This window comes from Neofelis nebulosa, chromosome X (assembly GCF_028018385.1).
Source record: "Neofelis nebulosa isolate mNeoNeb1 chromosome X, mNeoNeb1.pri, whole genome shotgun sequence".
In the NCBI taxonomy this organism is placed as follows: domain Eukaryota; kingdom Metazoa; phylum Chordata; class Mammalia; order Carnivora; family Felidae; genus Neofelis; species Neofelis nebulosa.
In genome coordinates, this window is record NC_080800.1 from 25,726,132 (window position 1) to 25,749,599 (window position 23,468).

Genomic DNA, 23,468 nt, shown 5'->3' on the forward strand with positions numbered 1-23,468 from the left:
TCATCTCTCCCTAGATCCCACCCTGACCCATGAATTTCCATCATCTCTTGGTTCTTATTCAACATAACAGGGAGGGACAGTAGTCCTTTAATCATGCTTTCACGCACAGGTAATACATACTTGGGATCCAAAGTCACAGTTCTCTGGCACTCATGTGATTAGTTGTCATTTCTCAAAAGAAAAGTACTTACTGGGTGGACACAGTTTTCCTCCCCAACCCGTAGGCAATTGGGTAGTCTCAGGTGTGAGCCAGACTTCAGCTGGCCCTTCCTTCCAGACTGATTTGCCAGGGTCACTCTTGCTGTCCTTTCCTCCTAGCGTAGCTATGCATGAGAAGGGGTATGGTGCCTTTTGTTCAGCCACACGAGTAGGTATAATTAAGAGAAACCACTCAAAAATCTCTTCACAGAACAGAGCTCTGCTCAGGTTGACTCTATCCCGATTGCATTCAGAAGCAGCTGGCAACTTCCCAATCTCTCTCTCTCATATGAGTGAAATCATATGGTAGTTGTCTTTTTCTGACTGACTTATTTCATTTAGCATAATACTCTCTAGCTCCATCCATGTCATTGTAAATGGCAAGAGTTCATTCTTTCTATGGATGAGTAATATTCCAGTGTGTGTGTATGTGTACATATATACATATATGTGTGTGTATACACACACACACACAAACACACACACATATCAGGGTGCATGTATCCCTTCGAATTAATATTTGTTTTATTCATTGGGGAAATATCTAGTAGTACAATTGCTGATAGTTCCATTTTAACTTTTTGAAGAACCTCCGTATTGTTTTCCAGAGTGCCTGCACCAGTTTGCATTCCCACCAACAGTGCAAGAGAGTTCCTCTTTTTCCACATCCTTGCCAACACCTGTTGTTTCTTGTGTTGTTAATTTTAGCCATTCTGACAGGTGTGAGGTGATATCTCGTTGTAGTTTTGATTTGTATTCCCTGATGATGAGTGATGTTGAGCATCCTTTCATCTGTCTGTTGGCCATCTGTCTGTCTTCTTTGGAAAAATGTCTATCCATGTCTTCTGTCCATTCTTTAATTGGATTATTTGTTTTGGGGGGTGTTGAGTTTTATAAGTTCTTTATATATTTTGGATACTAACCCTTTATCAAATATGTCATTTGCAAGTAGGTATACTCAAGCAATCACTCATAAGCACAATTTCCGGCTATGTTCACTATTAACTCATAACTCTGAGGTTTCCAGTCTTTAGGATCCTCCTTCCTTGCACTTTAAAGGCATTTAGTTGTCAGGATCCTTTAGAATCTTCTCAAAAATTTATGAAGACGAGAAAGTTTGCTTGCTTCAGATGCCAACTAATGTGTTGCTGGGGCCTAGTTTTCAGCCCTTCTTGTAATACCTAAGGGGAAGGAAAAATTCTTCCTTTACCATTCAAGCTCTTCCAGCTGGACTAAGAATTGATGTGAGACAGATTTACAGGAGAAAAAAGTCAAAGTTTTATTATGTGCACACAAAGGCCCAATAATGAAATTGATTCCTAAAGAAATGACTAAGGCAGGCAGTTGTTTTTTTGGTTTGGGTTTTGGTTTGTTTGTTTGTTTTTTACTTTTCAGACAAAGAGGCAATAAATCTCTGAGGAATGGACAGGACCAAAAAAACTTTGAGAGTTTCCATTAGTAAAGAATTCCAAACAGAATTTGGACTGCAGTTGTACATTGGTAAAAACAACAAGGATTGTTTTCTCAGCCTTCTCAGCTCTGAATTCCCTTTGTCTGGTGATAAGGATGTCTTTTTTCCTTTTGGTACAGGGAGAATACCTTTCACATGGGATATTTATTTCCTGCTTTCAGGGAGACAGAAGACTGTCTGGATGTGTTTCTTGTACAGTCTGTCTCTTAAGTAACTTTTATTTAAAATAACCAGTATGCTGGGGTGCCTGGGTGGCTCAGTTGGTTGAGCTTCCAACTTCGGCTCAGGTCATGATCTCATGGCTGGTGGGTTCAAGCCCCACATAGGGCTCTGTGCTGACAGCTTGGAGCCTGGAGCCTGCTTCAGAGTATGTGTCTGCCTCTCTCTCTGTCCCTTCCCTGCTTGCTCTCTCTCTCTTGCTCGCTTGCTCTCAAAAATAAACATTAAAAAAATAATAAAATAATTCTGTGCTGAGAGCTCTCTGCTTCCAATTCTGTGTCTCCCTCTCTCTGCCCCTTCCCTGCTTGCTCTCTCTCTCTCTCTCTCTCAAAAATAATAAACATTAAGAAAAAAGAAAATTAAAAAAATACTAAAATAAAATTATAATAAAATAAAATAAAATAATCATTATGCCAAAGTAGCCCATCTTGTGGCAGTCTGCCCTTGGCACTCTATATACCCTAAGAGTTCCCTTGCCCCAATTGAAGTTGGAATAAGCCCTTATAGATCCCTATCTTGTCGTGCATTTTCTGGCTCCGCTTAGAGGCAACAGGACCTTCTAACTCATGTGTACTGGAATATTTCGGTTCTCTAATGCTGGCTAAGGCCTTAAATCCAAGTATTTGCAAAATGGCATAACCTGTCTGGAAATACACCTTCCTTTTGCAGGCATTATATTCACTTCCACCTTTTAGTCAGAGACCTCCACTTACCTTATTAAGTAGTCAACCAATCTGCACTGATCATTACAATGGTGTCTCCTGAGTAGCATGTTGAAAGAAACTAATCTCTGCAGTTTCATCATTGATTTTACATGTAATAAAAATCCCCAGTATTTATTCTCATGAGTTGTTCGTTTGTTTTTTAATGTGCTTTTCTACCTGAGCGTGTGTCGGTTTCCTTAATTAAAACATTATTCCATATATAGTGATAATATTTTAATAACATTTTTAGGGGATTCTGGATTTGCAGTTCCTTTTCTTTCCCATTCAAAGATTTTGTTTCCTTTCTATTTCCCACCTCCTTCCACCTGCCCTGTAAAATCTTGTAATTACTAATATTATGTACCCTCTGATGCCATGCTTTGAGAAGGGCACATCACCTCTCTGGTATCATTCTCAACAATTCATAACCTAAATCTAATTGTATAAAAAACATGGGGCAAGCCTAACTGGGAGAACCTTCTATAAAATCGCCAACCAGTCTTCTTCAAAATCTTATAACCCCCATTTCGTTAAACAAGCTGTCAAAAGCACATTTTCTATAAATTTGACAAAGATTAAAAATACCTGAGAAAACATTTTAAGTTAATGTTTCATTAAATCAGTGAAGTGATTAAAATTTTACCTGCCAGTTTGCCTAAAATAAGAGTGTACAAATAGTTTTATAACACATTTCCATCTCTTCTCTCTGCAGGCGACTCAGCTAATCTAACCTGCAGAGCTTTCTTTGGGTACAGTGGAGATGTCAGTCCTTTAATTTACTGGATGAAAGGAGAGAAGTTTATTGAAGATCTGGATGAAAATCGAGTTTGGGAAAGTGACATTAGGTAAAATATTTTTTTCTTTGAACTTATACAGTCAAGTTAACATTAGCTCTGTTAGTGAATAGAAAGTGAGCTAAAGGAAAATAAATGGGTTTTTGCTATTTGAGGGTGGGGGTTACTATTATAAGAAAAATATCTCAACATTTAATGACAATGAGGCAGAACACTATTACGAGACTGACTATCCAATTGCAGAACATGGATGCCATTTGCAGAGAATTTAAAGGAAATAAAAAAATTCTTTAGTTTTTCACTAAAGAATATACTGAGTATGAGACAGGCCAAAATACCATCAAATGTGGAATATGATATTGATGTGATATGATATTGATATGATATTATGCCTTTTGTTTGTAAGAGCTCTTTTTTTAATTGTCACGAGGAAGTTTTGACTCAACCAAACACAATCTTTGTCATTTCCTTTTATATGTTTTTTACATATCTTAGCCATTAAGCAGGCTCTACAACACTTGATAGGGATGATAAAGGATACACAAAATATTTTCATTGTCCTTTTTAGTCCGACTTTAAGGTCTAAATATTACTCTAGTGGGAATGATAAAGAATAACCATTAAAAAATACCATCTATTTTGAGGACATAATGCTTAAACCTCTTTTTTAAAAGTATTTATTTGTTCATTTACTTCCAAGTAAGTATTCAATTATGACTAAAATTATGCTTGGACATAGATACTCATTTTTAATCATGGTATAAGTAAGCAGGCACATAAATAGTAATTAAGTTACAAGTGAGTCAAAATGCTGATCATGTGTAAACACTCTCCCATCTAAAGGTCGCGTCTTCTGGGTATATGTGGGCATGTAAACCAAGTTTCCTCTTCTTAAATGCAAAGACTTTCAAAACTTGATCAAAGGTATAAGTGAAAAAGTTTTTCAGTAGAAAACAAAAACATATAAAACTGTCATATAGGGTTATTTCTATTGGGATCTTCTTCCCGGCAGCAAATACACAAGAATATTGTACTCCAGTTGGGTTCTGAGATGCCCAGATGGGCAATTCTCCAATATGTACTAAACTGTTCCTCTGCCATTTTTCATATTTACAACTTCACTATTATCTTTTACCCACATACTTTGAAATGTTAAAGTTAAGGAAGGACAATAAACCTCCTAACTTTTCCCCTCTCTCTTTTTACGGGTGCTCAAGAAAGATTCCAGAAAGGTATTTTTCTTTAAATCAACATTAGGAAGTAATGTACAGACATGAGTCACCAAACAGATCAGAGGACATTGGAAGCAGGGAAAGGGAGCCTTGCTTTGAAGTTTTCTATTTGCTCTGAAAGATTATGAAAATCTTTGACAAGTGAGGTTAGTGCTTACCGTTAATTTTAGCGTCAGAATTAAACACTTCATCAGAATACTTAGTCTATAGGTTTATACTTTCACATTTCTTTTAAAATCGTCAATTGACTTGTATGTATCATTTTTTTAAAAATGCCAGGCTGGAGCTTTCGAACGAAATGTCAAAATAGCTCAGAAATGTTCTCTTCTTCCTTTAAAGAAGAAAAAACACTAACCTGATCTATAATTAGTCCTCCAGCATAAGACATTAGAATTGCTTCTCTCACCTTTAGCATATCATATTTCTTAGAGGGAGAGCAATGTGTAAACTTTTCTTCAAGGTCCTTCTCACCTCTTCATCATGACACTGTGATTGTCCTGCTATGAGAGATAATTAACTGCAACTTCATTAGCATGTCCAAAAACAAGCTTCCTCATTAGAAGTGAAGAGGAAAAGGGCATGATATAATTTAATTAAGATAGCGTCAATCCCTAGCCAGATTTGAAGCCTAGATGCTGTAGGTATTTTCCCAGCACATTCAGATTCATCTAAATTTTTTTTCTTTTTCACGTCTTGTGTATGTTTGTGTGGGGTTTTTTGTTTCGTTTTGCTTTATATTTTAGAATTCTCAAGGAGCATCTCGGGGAACAGGAAGTTTCCATCTCATTAATCGTGGACTCTGTAGAAGAAGGTGACTTGGGAAATTACTCCTGTTACGTTGAAAATGGAAACGGACGTCGGCATGCCAGTGTTCTCCTTCACAAACGGGGTGAGTGTCACCTTCTAAGCTTGAGTAGTCCTGAAACTAGAAAAGAGAGGGAAAGAATTGGAACCAAAAAGAAAAAAGGTGTGATTTTTCTACCTCAGTTTGTCCTAAATAAAACAATCACAATAGCATTAGGGCCATCATGGCAGATAACACAGTGGGAGGGTGACTAGCTCAGGATCTAGAGTCAAATATCCATTCCTTGCTGGGCTTTACCACCAAATCTAGAACCTTGCGGGTGATATCTCACTTCCCTAAGCCTCAGTTTCCTGATCCTCGCCAGCCCATGGTCAACAATGGTAGCAACTCTTCAATGTGTTTTAAGGATGAAAAAAGACAAGAAACGTGAAGAGCTTGCTTGGCGCAAAACCTGTACACGAGAGAAGTGAAGTTAAATGCTGCTTATTATTGTTACAAGGAGGCAAACCAATAAAAAAATAACGGGCATAATTTTAAGTCACATTATGTTCTCTGTTTGAAGGTTCCTTCTTTGGTGTAAGAATCACGACATTGTTTTCTGCATTGGAGAGCTTTCACATGTGTAATATCTTCTCAGGGTCAATAGGAATTCCTTAATTACTCATTAATGAATTATTCAATTATTACTATTAATAATTTAAGTAAAACAGGTTGTGATCAAGTATGATATCTGCTGCACTAAATGTGATTCCGCAACAACCCCAACACCTTAGTCACAGGGTTAAAACATGCATAAATATAGATTGAATTGTTTCCAATTAGAGCCTGTTAAAAAACAAAATTCAGCTGAGTAAATGTGAAATTTCATTTATGAAATGACCCATGAATGGGGCAGAGCTGAGGAGCTGCACAAAATGGAAGGCTTTTATAAGAAGGAGGGTGGGGCAAGAAATTATTAATAAAAGAAAGAAAAGTACTGTTTCAAGCCAGGATGGCTTCCCTAGGTAGGTGGAAGACTGGGAAAGGCCGGGCTTTTTATCATGCAGATGACCTCCCCTGTGCTAATCAAGTCATTTCAAATTGGCTTTTAAAAGGTAACATTTCCTGGGGCGCTGGATGGCCCTGTGGGTTAGGCGTTGACTTCAGCTCAGGGCATGATCTCAAGGTCATGATCTCATGGTTCATGAATTCAAGTCCCGCATCGGGCTCTCTACTGGCAGCACAAACCCTCTGTCTCCCTCTTACTCGCCCCTCCCCTGCTCACACGCTCTCTCTCAAAAAGGAATAAACATTAAAAAAACAAACAAAAAAATAAATGAATCAAAGGTCATATTCCTGAGATAGGTCCCAACCATAATTAAGTCTTGCTTTGCTGTTGGGCAGGGAGGCAGATAACTCCACTGGGGCTTGTTGTTTTTGTTTTTTTTTTCTTTTTTAACAAGACCGTTGTAAACTTAGAACCATGCCTTCACTGCAGAAATTTTTCATGTATATTACAAGAGAAATATGGGTTTTTTTGTACATTATGCTAAGTGAAAACTTTCCAGTTTGGGGAGTGAGTACACTTGATGTTTTCTTACTCAGCAAATTCATAATGATCTTAATTTCAAAGCACATGTTTAATCCTAGACTCTTTGAGGTTGAAAAAGAAAGAGAACCTTGAAGACTGTTCCCCCCACTTCATCGGGCAATAGATTCCCTTTGAATAATGTTACTGAAAGATATTAAAACAGACACTTCTGTTGTCAGGTTACTGCAATATTAAAATAGTCTACCTTTGGAGGATGTGAGTAGAGGGGAAAGGTAAGGAGCAGGTAGCAATGATTGTTCCTTTCTTTCTGTAGCTTCACATGAAGGAATTGAGAATAGGAATGTTATGCCTATAAAAGGACGGAAATAGCTTCCCAGGGTTGGAAGCAACTTAAATGTTGTGTAACTGAACCACTCCGTAACATTTTCCTAAGGGATCCGTCGGCTTATACTGGATCACATTCCCTCTGAAGGAAGCCAGTTCTATCTCTAGAAAAACCTCTTAGAAAGCATCCCTTTTCACTGTCTGCCCCTTGACCCGAGTTCTACACTTTTAATCTCTCTTCTCCCAAACAGCCCTTCAAAAGTTTGTTTACTATCACCATGATCCTCCTGGGCCTTTATTTCCCTGGATTCAACTTGTTTAGTTTTTTTTAATTTCTTTTTCCTTTCTGTGGATACAATACTTTGACCATCCTGTTCACTCCCTTGAATATGCTCTAATTAGAGTCTGAATTATTTCTCAAGAAGAGAGAAGATATAGGGCACCTAGAAAAATCTGTTGACTTAGGGCACCTGGGTGGCTCAGTTGGTTAAGCATCCAACTATATTTTTAAAAAATTTTTAATGTTTTTTTCTTTTTACTTATCTTTGGGATAAAGAGAGAAAAAAAACACGCACAAGCTGGGGAGGGGCATAGAAAGAGGGAGACACAGAATCTGAAGCAGGGTTCAGGCTGTCAGCACAGAGCCCAATGCAGGGCTTGAACTCGCAAATGTGAGATCATGATCTGAGCCAAAGTTGGACACTTAACTGACTGAGCCACCCAGGAGCCCCAAGCACCCAACTCTTTGGTTTCAGCTTGGGGTTCCCTCTCTCCTTCTCTCTCTGTCCCTCCCTCACTTGTGCTCTCTCTCTCTCTCTTAAAATAAATAAATAAACTTAAAAAAATCTGTTGGCTTGGACAACACATAGTTCTTTTAGGACAAGGTAGGAGTAACAGTTAAGTATTGATCGTCAGAGAGCAAGAGATAGTTAGCAGGGACAACCCCTTCAAGGGTCCTGCTAGCTGAATTAAGAATCAAATTGACTTGAGACAGATTAACAGGAGAAAATCAAATTTAATAGTGTATATATGGGGGATCGACACAGACATGGAAGTTCTGAAGATAAGAAAAATGAGGTATATATGTCATCCTGAACTAAGGAGAAGAGGGTAGGGGTCAGGGACTTTGGAGGAAAGGAATGCATTTCACAGGATGGTAAGAAGAAGAACAGATGTTTGGTAATTAGGTGTTTGCCCTACCATACAGATGGATCACTCAGGGAAAATTTATCTCTGCCAGGGACGCCTGGGTGGCTCAGTGGGTTAAGCATTCAATTCTTGATTTCAGCTATTCGGAGTCTTGATTTCAGGTTAGGTCATAATCTCACAGCTCATGAGCTTGAGCCTCCTGTCAGGCTCTGCACTGACAGCATGGAGCCTGCTTAGGATTCTCTCTCTCTCCCTCTGTCTCTGCCTTTCCCTGCTCATGTACTCTCTGTCACAATAAATAAATTTTAAAAAAAATCTCTGCTAATAACCCTTATTCAGGGAAGGACCACTAATTTCCAGTCTTGTCTGTAGTTAAGGGAAGGACAAAAGTTTTTCTTGAGCCCGTAGGGTTTCAGTTGCCTTCAGCTCAGAATAATCTTCATGCCAAAGTGGCCCATCTTGGGGTGGCCTGCCCTTGGCCCCTACAGGATCATAAGGAGAAAAGAAGGAAAATGAATTGTATCTGAGGAGGCACACAGCCAGGAAGGGTCAAATATCCCCGGGCTATTTTTAGCATTTGTGGCCTAAGGTTAAGTTGCCCATAGCTACAAAAGCTTCCAGAACTACAAAAATAAATGATTGAAGAATCAAGGAAATTGTTTGAAAAACTTTCCTGATACTGTCTGGTTCCCTAGACATGGAGAAGAAAATTGTGGCCAATGTTGGAGCGGTCGTTCATACTTAAATGCACAATAGTTTTCAAATATGTATATATACTGCAAGCATTTTGGTTTTCGTAAAACAGAAGCATTAAGAAGCAAAAAAGGTGTTTGTTCTTCAAGGTCATGTACTCCAAAAGTCCCTTTTAAAGTTAGCTTGTGCCTTCCTTTTAAGGGAGCAGCAGCAATTGAGTCATCATTTCACAAAGGCAGCAAGGCATGCAGTTTCCTGCCCTTGAGAGGCTTATGATCATGGGGAATGTTCTATCCCACTCATCTTTGTGAAAAAGAAAGGACTTTGGTTAACATGTGGCACGACTGCAAGTTCCCCGCCTGGCCAGGTTCAGAAGGTCAAGGCACAGCACATGCAGGTCTATAGTTTTGGTCTTGGACCACGGTGCCCCTGAAGGAGTCAGATTATTGTCATGCTAGCAATTAGGGAATTCTCAGATGAGTTGCCGTATTATCCAGAAGACTAAAAGCTCAGAGAAGGAACTGGAAGCTGTCACTATTAATCATATTTTTCTGCCATTTACTCATAAATCCCTTAACTTATCTTATCGGCCTTCCAAGCCTTTCATTTTAAAACCTCCCTAAAGACATGTGCTAAACCATTTGATGAACACAGAGCTTGCAAACCACCATTATCAGGTTTTTTGACAGGTACCCTTGCCAGGCCACACCTCCGTGCAAGTAACTGAAGCTTTCTTTCTGCCACCATTACCTTTTGTTCAGTATTGTTGACAGAATAAAAATAATGTCAGATCCCGCCAATGGGTGGTGTGTATTAGGATAGAAAACCTTTCCTGTCTTCCATTCTAGGTTCTTTGGCTCGTCTAATAATTAAATTGACATAAGACAGATTAACAGGAGAAAAACCAATTTAATTCCGTACATATGGGAGCCCCAGAGATATGAGATTCAGGGACAATCTCATGGCTTATCTGCCATCCTGAGCTAAGGAATGGGGCAGCAGTCTGGGGCTTCAGAGGGGAGGAGGGTAATTCATAGGACAATAAGAGCTGATGTTTGACTATACCTCCACTGTATAGTCAGGTCTTTCAGGCACAAAGTTATCTCAGGTACTAGATTTCTTTCTGGGCCAGGCCCCTTATCTAATTTCATTTAGGTAGTTAAGGGAGAGGTAAATAGTTTTCTTGAGACTGCTGTGTCTTGATTACATTTAGTTCAAAATCACCCTCATGCCAAAACAGCATGTTTTGGGATAGCAAAACCTGTCCCCCTTCTCATGGATTCTTGGAGATATCACTCACGTGTATCAAATGAGTCTTTCTTTTGTGTGTGTGTTTTTATTTATTTTTGAGAGAGAGAGAGTGAGAGAGAGAGAGCCAGGGTGGGGCAGAGAGACCGGGAGACAGAATCCAGAGCAGGCTCCAGGCTCCAAACTGTCAGCACAGAGCCCATGCGGTGCTCGAACCCATGAATTATTGGATCATGACCTGAGCCGAAGTCGGACGCTCAACCAACTGAGCCACCGAGGCATCCCTCAAATGTGTCATTCTTAATGCTAAGAGAATACTACAGTAAAGAATTCAGCTAGGATTGAACTAGGCTAGATTGTAGACCAGACTTTTATCTTAAAAAAAATCTTAATTCCACAAGAACTGGGTGAAAATTTGCTAGGAAATTTGACCATAGAAAAACTTTCTATGGGGGCTCCTGCGTGGCTCAGTCGGTTGGGCATCCGACTTCAGCTCACCTCATGATCTCACAGTTCGTGAGTTTGAGCCCCGCATCAGGCTCTGTGCTGACAGCTTAGAGCCTGGAGCCTGCCTCGAGTTCTGTGTCTCCCTCTTTCTCTGTTCCTCCCCCGCTCATGCTCTGTCTCTCTCTCTCCTTCAAAAATAAATAAAAAGGTTAAAAACAAATTTTTTTAATAAAAAAAGAAAAAAATTTTAAAAAACCAAAACTTTCTATGAGGGGTGACTAGCTGATTCAGTCACTACGGCGTGCAACTGTATTTCAGGTTTGTGGGTTCGATCCCCATGTTTGATGTAGAGATTACTTTAAAAAAGTAAAATCTTAGAAAGAAAGAAAGCACATAAGAAAGAACGAAAGAAAGAAAGAAAGAAAGAAAGAAAGAAAGAAAGAAAGAAAGAAAGGAAGAAAGAAAGGAAGAAAGAAAGGAAGAAGGAAAGAAGGAAAGAAAGAAAAAGTTTCTATGGGAATATTCAAAACTGTTGATTCCTTTAGCCAGGGAAGGTACTTGGACAGACAGTTGAGATCACATCAGATATTCAGTGTAGATATATTTCACATACTCTACAAAGAACTAGATTATGCAGTGAACAAGAGATAAAGGGCCATGGGACAATATTAGTGTTCACTCTAGTCCCTGACCTGACAAGCATGCTTGAGAAAGAACCAAAACACAAAGTTGGCACATTCGTTTCCATGTTATTTCTTATTCCCACTGTTGCCCATATGCGAGTGAATTTCATGTTTCAGTCTCTGAATCTCTTACCCTGATGCTTTTGCTTAGGTTTCTAATTGCTGCTGCCTGACTTTGGCATGCATCCAACACTGGCCTTCACCTTTTTAGCTTCCCTCCAAAATCCTATCCTTAACTATTCCCTCCATCTTTGTTTTCCAATTCCCTGACAAAAAAGGATTCTTCAGAGCAGCCCTGTACTGTGGCCTCAGACCGAGCCACTCTTGAACCCATCAGGCAGTCCTAAATTACTTCTTCACCGTGTTTCTTGTCCATACCAAAACTCTGGATGGCCTCACAGTGCTGACATGTTTACTGTATGGAACAAAGTGGTTTAATGGTTAAAGGTATAGACTCTGCAGCAATGTTGTGTATTCAAAACACAACTCTGTGTTTACTGTGTTACTGTTACTGAACTTAATCGTGTCCATGCACCCAATGCTCAGTAAGCCAATGTCTGGGATACTGATTTTGTTTTTTGTTTTTGGTTGTTTTTTTCCAAAAGTTTATTTACTTATTTTTTAGAGAGAGAGAGAGGGAGAGAGAGAGAGAACACATGTGCAAACGGGGGAAGAGTGAGAGGGAGAGAGTCCCAAGCAGGGTCTGAACTCAGCATGGAGCCTAACATGGGGCTCCATCCCATGACCATGATATCATGACCTGAGCCAAAACCAAGAGTCCATCACTCAACAGACTGAGCCACCCAGGCACCCCGAGACACTGATTTTGAAGCAAAGAAAGCCTTATTATGAGAAAGACAGCCCATGGAGAAGGCTGGAGTCATTCCCAAAGTTTCCTGGCCCAGTGAAGCCTAGGGACAGTTTATATGTGTTTGGGGAAGGCGGTAAATATGTGAGAGGAGGGAGAGGGGTTTCTTGAGAGGGAGGGCCTTGAAACAACCTAGAGGTAAGCATTCTTCCTGACAATGGCACACTATTTGGGGGGTACAATCAGATACCTCAAAACAAATGTTACCATGACAGTCCCTATTAGATTTCTACAGTCAGAGCGCAGGGATAAAAAAGGACAAAGTTAATGACTGATCATGCATGAGGTTAAGAGGTGGGCATGAAACATAAGCCAATAGGGAACAAAACAGAACGTGGAGCTGATAATGCAACTAATACCAACTATAGTGCTGCTTACATTTTCAAAACAGGTCCAGGAACCAAGCGTCTGGCCCCACTATCTTGGGTAAATCACTTAATCTCTGTGAGCCTCAAATTTCTCTTCCATTAGATGGGGATAATTATAGTACCTACCATATAGAGGAGCTATGAAGATTAAATAAACTAGTATGTGTCAACATGTATCACAGTGTCTGATACATATTTATCACCCAATAAATGTGAGCAGCTTGGGGCGCCTGGGTGGCGCAGTCGGTGAAGCGTCCGACTTCAGCCAGGTCACGATCTCGCGGTCCGTGAGTTCGAGCCCCGCGTCGGGCTCTGGGCCGATGGTTCGGAGCCTGGAGCCTGTTTCCGATTCTGTGTCTCCCTCTCTCTCTGCCCCTCCCCCGTTCATGCTCTGTCTCTCTCTGTCCCAAAAATAAATAAAAAACGTTGAAAAAAAAATTTTTAAAAAAATGTGAGCAGCTATTACGTGATTTCTCTGCTCCCACTACATGATATTCTGAGTAATTTAGGACGCAGAATAATATGTTCCATTAAAAACTCCCGCAAATCTAATTTTTTTTAATTTTTTTCTTTTAACATTTATTTATTTTTGAGACAGGGAGAGACAGAGCATGACCTGGGGAGGGTCAGAGAGAGGGAGACACAGAATCCGAAGCAGGCTCCAGGCTCTGAGCTGTCAGCACAGAGCCCGACGCGGGGCTCGAACTCACGGACTGCGAGATCATGACCTGAGCCAAAGTCGGCCGCCTAACCGACTGAGCCACCCAGGCGCCCCCCACAAATCTAATTTTAAAATCTAATTTGTCTTGTATTAAAATGGCCAGCCTTAGCTCCAGCCCCATTGATTCTATATTTTACCTTATAATAAATTTATTTCATTTGAATGTGCTGTCCTAAAGGAGAGCTTCTTTCATTTATTCAGGCATTGAATGATAATTATTAAGAGCCTACTATGTGGCTGGCACTCATAAAATTAAATGGACAGGAAATAAGAGGCAATATAATTTGAAATGCCACCGTCTTCTTTTTAAATTACTTTGATATTAAGCATTCCTAATATAGAATTGTGCTTCTAGGAAGTGTTTAGCTTTGAAGCTGTCACATTAAGGCAATGTTCATTAACAATCCTGTTCTGAATGATTATGTTTAGATACATTGATTACAATAATATGGCAATCCATTCATCATGAAGTAGTTTGGGAGCTAGCAAACTATCTGAGAGACCAGCACCAGTTAATAATGATAAACATGTAGGTTTTCTCTATTCCCTCCTAAGCCCATTTTAATTCTTGCACACATACACTTTCCCTCTCCCTCCAAAGAATGTAATCAATAGAAATTAGACTTGCTCAATAAACTCCCTAGCCCCCAGAATATCTTTAGTAATGTAATTAACATGTACATCATTTAGGACACATTGTTTTAAAGTCAGATGAATTTAGACCCAGCAGACTCTATCCCTTTTTGTAATGAATCATTTTTTGTAATATATGCCCTTATCCTTGTTAGTATTTACCTACTGTATTTATTTACTGAGAGATACAGTGAGATCACAGAACTGTTTAAGCCTCTCTTGGGGCTCAACATTTGACATCGTTGATCACTGACTTCACAATATGGCACAGCCAAACTTGGCCCAGATCAAACCCTTCTACCTCTCTTTCTGGTGACATCTCCCTAGAAAGACAATGGCTCATTAAAAACTGAACAGGCGTCCACTCAAGAGTCGCTTTTACTGAGTTACTGCTCTAGGGAGGAAAAAAATTTTCCTTTTACCCTTCTCGGTTCTTGCCTGAGACCTCCCTGTAATAAGAAACCAGACTAACAGGAGACAAACAAACGGAAGTTTAATAACTTGTATACCTCCTCTATGCAACGGAGATATCCTGGAAAATCAAGCAGCTCCCTGAAAAGGCCTGAGCTGCCCCCTTAAATACCATTCCGGGGAAAGGCAAAAGAAGTCGCTGGGGATAGGAGAGCCAGTAATGGAAAATTTCCAGGAGAAACACAATAATCAAGGGTGTGGTTGTTAAGCAGATTTAAGTCTTTGCTTCCTCCATTGGTAAGAGTTTTTAGACTTAAGATGCCCATACAAATGGAGATTTCCCTTATACATGTAAATGTCTTTTACAAAAGGGTAACTTCTTGGTTTTCAAAATTTCTCCTGTGTCTGTAGTTCCTTAAAAATAATCAGCCTAAAATAATCCATATGCCAAAAAGACATATTTTGGTGTGATATATTCTCTTCTCCTTCATTGCTTCTGCAGTGCCCACATGTTAAGGAACTTTAGTCATGGTGCTGTAACATCTCCGCATCAGAGCCATGATGTTTAACACATTCTTTCCTTGGAGAAGATCTGACATTTTGCAGTCAGAATGTTTCATGTCCTGTAACATTTTTCTTGCTTCTCTGCTCCTCAGTTGTGTAGGACATCTACACAGCTGACCTCAATTCTTTCTTTTTTTTTTTTCTTGATAAATAATGCCCAAACAAAAAACACACTTGATGGCTATTACACCAGTAGCACAAATTGTCCGATACTGGTGATTTTGTACCTTTGGGTTTCTTGATATGGGCACTTCAGCAAGGTTATTTACCACCAAAATTACAGGCATGAAAACTAACCTTTGGAGCTATTTCCTTAGACATAAAATATATGAGGTAAGTGAGATTACATTCAACTTATTTCTGCCTCAGCACTGAAATATCTTTTCAGAACTCTGTCGATCCCGGTTTTTCCTGATCGGCTACAGCATGAAGACTTTTTATGTAGTATAGTCTTGCCTTTTCCTCATTTTAGTCATTCAGTTCGCGTTAGTGTGAACTAGACTATTCAAGCAGCATCTTTGTTAGGAAAGAGAAGGACCACTGTTTGTGGATGATTAGCTTATTTCTCAGTTAATAAACATCAAGGGCGGGGGCGGGGGGGTGGATCCTGGACAAAGCCGGTATTGGGACCAAGAATGATAAACCTTCAGTTTTTATCATTCATGTTGAACTAATCATGAAGGCCAAAGCTCCCACTTTAATTATACGTGGACCTAGTCAATGGAAGTCCTTTCCCTGCCTTATTGAAATTTTCACTTGTTTTGCAGCTGTTAAATTCTTGATCAACACCTTTAACCTGTATTTCCATGTTCTACTATTCAACATACGTAACCCACTTGTAAATGTGAGTGGGATGATTAAATGTATTCTGAGTAATATAAACTTTGTCTGCAGGAGGGTTTCTTAATCTTGCCACGACTGACAATTTGGACTTCGGTAATTCTTTGCTGTGGGGGTCGGTCATATGCACTGTAGAATATTTCGCAGCATCCCCAGCCTCCACCCGTTAGATGCCAACACTACCTTCCCTAGTTGGACAACTAAAACTGTTTCCAAATATGGCCAAATATCCCCAGGTAACAAAATTGCCACCGGTTGAGAACCACTGACTGACAGAAGAACAGGTATTTTCATCTTAAAAAACCTTCAAGATTATACCCAATGTGGTTGTGCTACTGAACTCAAGAGTTTGCCACTTGGGGTGCATCAAATTGAACACAACCCAAGGAAATGTCTAACGCAAAGAGCTTTTTGCTATTTGTTACAAGTAAGGAGACAGGGAGATAGCTCTCAAAGCACTGCCTCCTTGTGGAGTTGGCACAGAAAGCCTTTATTTGGTGTATTAGGGAGTGGGAGCAGGAAGCTTACCTTGGCACATTTTGGCTCAATTGTGCATACCTAGCCTGTCAACATGATAGTGCAAAAAAACTGCCCACAGGAGGAGATCTTAGTTATAATGAATGGAAGTTAACTTCAGGTCAGCTTGGGGGGCGGGGGGGCTTCTGCACATGTCCTTAGTTTCAATCCTGCTCAGACTGCTTCCCATAAGAGGCCATCAGGTGAGACACACCTGGCAAGGCACGATCCGCTGAAACACCTAGTTGGGTGTCTCCTTGCAAAACAAAACACATTCCTTCCCTGCTTTTGTTCCTTCTCCTCCTCCCTTCTGCTGATAGCTTTTAGCTCTCTTATTTGAGTAACTTCCTGCTGCATCCCACCTAACAGTTGGGTGTTTCTTATAGCATTGGAATTCACAAAAATTAGGTTCCTTGTGTTTCCACTCCTTGAGAGTCAACTAGAAGTCTGTAGAGCAGCCCTTCACAGTCTTTTTTTGTTGTTACTGTGCTACTGATTGAAACATCATAGCCACTAACTCAAGAAATGAGTAGGTGATCCCTGGGGCACCACCCAGTCCACTGCCCCTTCCTAAGGAATCCCAAGAGGACTGGACAAATCAAAAGCGTATCTCCTGACTGAGTCTGCCAATGCTTTTGTGGAACAAACTTGGATAAATTCACTGCAAGAGAAGCCAATAACTCAAGAGATGAGGGTTTGGAAAAAAGAGAGAAATTTACTTTGGTGCCGGCAGTTGAGGCAAGTGGCTGGCTCAAACCTTAACAAACGAACTCTCTGCCAAGAAGATGGTCGCCTAGAGTTTTGTAGGGAGAGTTTAGAAGGAGTGCATGCAAGAGAGCGGGCAGAGAGCACATGATCATAGGTGGGGGGTCAGTATGTGTTCAGCCCATGATGATGGGCAGGGAAGAGGACTTGGGGGTTGTGGTCTGCTATGCATTCCATTGTTATCAGGGCTTTTCTGGCTGGGTGGATGGAATGTTCTGATCACTGGAAAACACCTTCATCAAGGCCTCAAGAAAGTGTGATAAGAAATAAGAACAAGGGGCTTCAGTTAGAGCATGATGTCAGCAGTCCGGTCTATTTCAGGTTCTAACTTTTAGGGTCTATAGTTAATCAAGAGGGCTTGCTGAGAATTGCAGTCTTTATAGTACGTACAAATCACCTAGAGAGTTTGCTAAAAAGTGGCATGAATTCATTAGTCCAGGGTGGGACTCAAGATTTGAATTTCAAACAAGTTCCTTATTGATGTTGATGCTGCTGGTCTGTGGACTGCACTTGGCCTACCAAGGTCTTTGCCTAGATACTAGGTCCTCCAATAAATTTGGTAGCATCTTACAGGTAAAGAGCAACTAGCTCTCTTGAGTTCACTGTTTCCATGAGAGAGAAATGAAAAAGGAACACAGCCAGTCAGTGGGATTAATTCCAACTAATTGCCTCATTCTTCTTACACGGTCAACACCTTTGAACCTATTTGAACATTAGTACATTGCCCTCACACTCTACTCTTAATGAGGTTACTTGCCTCACCTATTCAATGAAACTGTGCTTTATAGAACACATTTGCCACTTGGAGAGATGCCTGAGAGGGCACTCTCTTCAAGTGTTAAATAATTAACCTCTTGAACCAGAAGGGCCCTCATTGTTGGACACGATTCTTATATATCCCTTTTGTAAAGAGAGAATCTACCTAGGAATATGTCTTAACAACATGTATGTGCGTATATACATGTATTTCAGCCTATGCAAACAAGCTATACACACAGTGTTCGTTTGATGCAAGTAGCAATTACCAAGGAGGAACAAGGTATATGATGGGGCAGCAAATACCACGAATTTTCTGTTTTGGACACTTGTATTCAGCTGAATCTCAATTATGTGTAGTAAAGAAGGGCATACATAGTGTAAGAATTGAGGGGCGCCTGGGTGGCTCAGTCAGTTAAGCATCTGACTCTTGATCTTGGCTCAGGTCTTGATGTCAGGGTCGTGAGTTCAAGCCCCACATTGGACTCCACCCTGGGGATGGAACCTACTTAAAAAAAAAAAAAAAAGAATTGAACCTCCACATATGATTGGCCAATGATAAAACTGTGAAACAGACAAAGAAAAATTTGGGTAAATAGTAGCTACATGTTCAAAAGTTCGACTTATTTTAACAGGCATCTGTCTCTAGTAGGTAATAGAGGTTATAAATCAGAAGTAAACTTGAAAGGGAATCCACTGGCCCTCAGATCTTTGTGTTAGAAAATCTTTACAGTTCACACAAACAGGCAGTTTAAAAAACAATAATTCCATTTAAAGTATATGTGAACAGAGATCAAAATCACAATAACTTATTCATAGCCACTGCCCACCAACACACTACTCCCTCTTCCTTCTCAGCACCACCTTGATGTTCTCATTATTTCTAGGTCAAAACAACCTGTTGACTAACGATGTTTCATATCCTGATCAAAATCTCATTCACTGCAGGCTGCTTAGAGATGATTCATATAATGCCACTGTATGAAAAAATAACAAATCATCCCCATTCACCAAATAGGTATGGGCAAAGCTGTGGGCAAAGCCCTGGGTTAGGTGTCTTTAGTAGTTGAGTCACTGCTGCCAGAGGGGTGTCTGCCCCCATCCCGGGACATGAAAGCAACGTTTCTGGGAAGAGGGAGATGGCTGTGCATTTTTATGGCTGTGAATTCTTGTACTCAGTTGAGCAATGGCACAACTGGGTCATAAAATGCAAGGTATAACTTCTAATAAGCAGTTCCTGTATATCGAACTTTGACAACCAGGTCAGTAAAGTGAGAAATTAGACATGACACATAAAAAATGCTAACTACTCTCTCAGGCCATATAATAGGAAAAAATGTGTTGATTTCCAATAAATTACCATGGAAACCTATATTAGATTTGAGTGTCGAGGACTACATTTGCCAGCTATAAGAAATATGTTAGTTGTTGGTCTCTACTTTTAGGGCCCATTTACTATTATTAGTATGTGTTCTATGAAGATGAATGCATCTGGAGATTGATTTCTCTAAATTAAAAATGGACATTTAAATGCTGTTGTTAGGGAGGAAGAATTTCCTCTACCCTTCAAGGTCCTTCTAGCTGGCCTAAGAATCAAAGTGACATGAGACAGATAAACAGGAAAAAAAATCAAATTTAATATTTAAAATGGGGAATCCACACAGACATGAACTTCCAAAGACAGTGAGGCAACCTGACATTTATAGGAGCTAAAGGGTGGGGGGGGGGGGGAGTAGGTGTCTGAGGATACAAAGGGGAGAAAGACCATTAGCAGCAAGGTGAAAGGAGAGGTTTGGAAAGCAAAGCTTGCCCTGTTATGCAGACAAGTTTCTTATCTTAGTTAAGGAGGAATCTCTGTTAATAACTCTCCTCCTGGTACCAGCAGGCAGTCAAGGGGGGAGGTAAAGAGCTTTTCCTGAATGTGATAGGTTTTGATTGCTTTTTAACTCAAAATAATGTTCATGCCAAAGAGGTCCATTTTGAGGTGGCCTGTACTTGGCCCCTACACTATTAAAACAGATTTTAGGGGCGCCTGGGTGGCTCAGTCGGTTAAGTGTCTGACCTTGGCCCAGGTCATGATCTCACGGTTCGTGGGTTCGAGCCCCGCGTCAGGCTCTGTGGTTCATGGGTTCGAGTTCCGCGACAGCTCGGAGCCTGGAGCCGGCTTTGGACTCTGTGCCTCCCTCTCTCTCTGCCTCTCTCTCTTTCTCAAAAATAAATAAACTTTTAGGGAAAAAAACCAGATTTTATTTTTACTTCACACACAAAAAAATCCAGTGGTATATTTAAGAAAACGCAAAAAGGTCAGTTTCAAAACCCCCCAAGAATCATTACCATGTATATGAATGAAGATTTACTGAAAAGAAATTGTGAACTGTAATGGAAAAACAGACTATTTCTTGAGAATGTTTTGGTTTTGACTCTTTACTTGTATGTGACCTAAAGCAAGTCTCTTTGTGCCATTGTTCTTCATTTTTATCGTTTGTAAACTAATTGCCCTTAAGCTGCAGTGAAAGAATCTTGTAAGAACATATGGAACCCTGGGTGACTGATAGTACATTATTAACCCATTTGTCAGATCTTACAGATTCTGTGAGTTTGGAGTCTTTGTACCTGAGTTTGCAAATCTTGAAAGTGAAATGAACTGTTTTCTCTTCCTAGAGATGTTTTTATGGTTTTAAGTGTTTGTAAAGTTGACGCATATTTTTATTTTTTTATTTTTTATTTTTTTTAAGTTTTTTTTTAAAGTTTTATTTTTGAGACAGAGAGCATGAGTGGGGGAGGGACAGAGAGAGAGGGGAACAGAGGATTAGAAGGGCTCCATGCCACCACCAGTGGGGAACCCCTTTTGGGGGCTCAAACCCAGGAACCATGAGATCAAGACCTGAGCTGCAGTCAGACGCTTAACCACCTGAGCCACCCAGGCGCCCCCGTTGACTTATAATTTTAGATGACTAGTTCCTGTAACTGAAAAATAGAAATTACAATTCCTTGCAGTTCAGAGTACTGACCAGTAATGGTTGCCAAATTCATGGAAACTAAACTGGAAGAGACTATTATCAAAGCTTAAGGAATGACCCATAAATTGTCTCACTTAAATCAATTTTGAATTCTAATTCTAGTATGTAATGTAAAATGAGTAGGACTTGAAAACTATCATCCCACACTTTCAGGGCAATGACTCACAACAGCTTGGGTATCAGTCAAGTTTTCCTCTCTTCCTTTCTAGGTTCTTTGGCTGGTCTCATAATTACATTGACAGAAAACTGATTCAAAGGAGACAAATGTAATTTCATATGTCCCAGAGCCCCACAGAAATAGGAGACTCAAAGGCAGTTGGCCAGTTGAGGCTTACATGCCTTCCTGAGTTAAGGAATGATTTGGGGGCCTGGAGCTTCAAAGGGGAGGAAGGCAATTCACAGGAAGATAAGAAGAGTAGATATTTGGTAGTCAGATGTTTGTCCTGCCATGCCAGTTAAATCTTTCTGTGAATAAGTTGTGTCAGGTAGTAGAGCTCTTTCTGGTCTAGGCCCCCTTTGTCAATTCTTTTAGGCTAAGGAGAGGTAAATGTTGTTTCTGAGTCTGCTGGGTCTTAATGGCCTTCAACTCAACATAATCCACACTCACATTTTGGGGTGACATGTTCTCTTCCCCTTCAGGTACATTTCTCATGTTCCCCAAATGAACCAATATGTGTATATCATTTAGACATGTCAGTATTGAAAGTAGCTTAAGGACTACGTTAAAGGTATCACAACAAAATCCCATGTTGGCTATCTTCTTGTGTAGGCTCCTATCACTGGCAACTCTGTAGTCACATAAAAATTGATCATCTTGAGGAGCCCCTGGGTGAACACTTAATCAGTCGGTTAAGTGTTCGACCTTGGCTTAGGTCGTGTTCTCACAGTTTGTGAGTTCAAGCCCCACATTTGGCTCTCTCTTGTCGACACAGACAGCACAGAGACCACTTCACATCCTCTGTGCCCCTTTCTCTTTGCCCCTCCCCTTCTCTCTCTCTCTCTCTCTCTCAAAAATAAATAAACATTAGAAGAAATTTAAAAAAATTGTTAATATTCAAATGTATTTTCACCTGTTAACTACTTACATACTAGTTTAGGTTTCTCATCTGTAAATAAATGCAATTAGAGTAAGTGAAATTTGAAATCTTATTATCCTTTTATGATTTTCATTGAGCATGTTGTATAGAGTCAGGGAAAAAAATAAGAAAAAAATAAATCTATTTTGGTACAGCCACTGAAAAATTTCAAAGTGCTTACAGGAAACCGATCATTCATCTTTTTGCTCTAAAATCAAGTTATTTACACATTTTAAAAGTATATTAAAACCTATTTCCTTCAATGTCCACTCTTGTTCTCCCTTTATGTCTATGTTAGAAAACATCGTCTGGGGGGCACATTTACTTCTATATTACTTTCTCAAGCCATTGCTGATTTTCATGCACCAAAAATCTATACGTAGAGCAAGACAGTAAGATAATGGCTTAGTCTTTGTGAAGCAGGTCCATGTTACTGCCATTTTGGTGAAAGTGAATTCATTAGTGAGGACAGGCCCTTCATATATCCCAACTACACGGGCCCCTAAACTCTATAAGTCATTCACTTTATTCTCAACGTCACTGTGGTTTAAGACGCTACTTACTGTTCCCTTAGGAGGAATTAAGGAATGGTTCCCTGCTACCATCATCAAGGAATGATCCTGCTACCAGTAGTTCCCAAACCTTGCCTGTGTCTTTGTAGAGTATTAATGGGAGAAGAAAAAAGAAACATAAACAAGTGTTCATAAATTCTTGACTCTCTCTCTTTATAGAACAGGGCAAACTTACCACTATTTCTCGTAGCACTTTTATGTTTTCAGAAAACAGAGAGCCATCAAAAAGATTCAAGAGACATAAGAAATGGAATTTTCTGTTACTTCTGTTGAGGGAAATAAACCAGCATATGGTTTGATTATTGTTTTTGCCTTAATAGTCTCTAGCTGTGTGGAGTCACCAAGATTTTGAATGAAACTTGTCTCATCAGAGAAACAGTTTTTGCCACACACATTTTATTCTAACACTTTCAATAATTAGGAAATACATTAAAACACTAAAGGAAGAAAACGGTAATAATAACAAAATTCTGAAGCTGATCAACGCATCCCATTTCGTATATTGCGACGCGTTTAGTTTTTACATACATAGAATATTTTATAAATCTATTTCCAGCAATCGAATATACTACAAATCCTAGTTTGTTTGTTTTTTTCAGAAGGGCTCAATGTGTCTGTAGAAAACATGGCTCCTTCTACTGGTTCTGTAAGTAGTCCAGATGTTCTGGTTCTTTGGCCAATGCAAAGCATTCCCAGCGGAAGACCAAAGTGCTCTAACTGCGACAGTATGTCCTCTGGTGGAGGACTGCTTTCAGGATAAACACTGCAGCCCTTAACAAACAGGAGTAAAATGGCAATGCCACCTTCACTCTGACAATTTTCTCTTGAGAGATGTTTTCGAACATTCCATCTGTGCCTGT

At 39.9% G+C, this 23,468-nt stretch overlaps 1 protein-coding gene across 1 annotated transcript in view; it reads left to right on the top strand.

Moving 5' to 3' along the window:
* Positions 1-23,468, top strand: part of IL1RAPL1 (interleukin 1 receptor accessory protein like 1) — a 1,366,342-nt gene that overhangs the window by 1,305,261 nt on the left and 37,613 nt on the right. The window contains exons 7-8 of the mRNA XM_058713829.1: positions 3,305-3,437; positions 5,362-5,507. Coding sequence (XP_058569812.1) covers positions 3,305-3,437; positions 5,362-5,507 — 279 coding nt within the window. The remainder of the gene's footprint in view (positions 1-3,304; positions 3,438-5,361; positions 5,508-23,468) is intronic.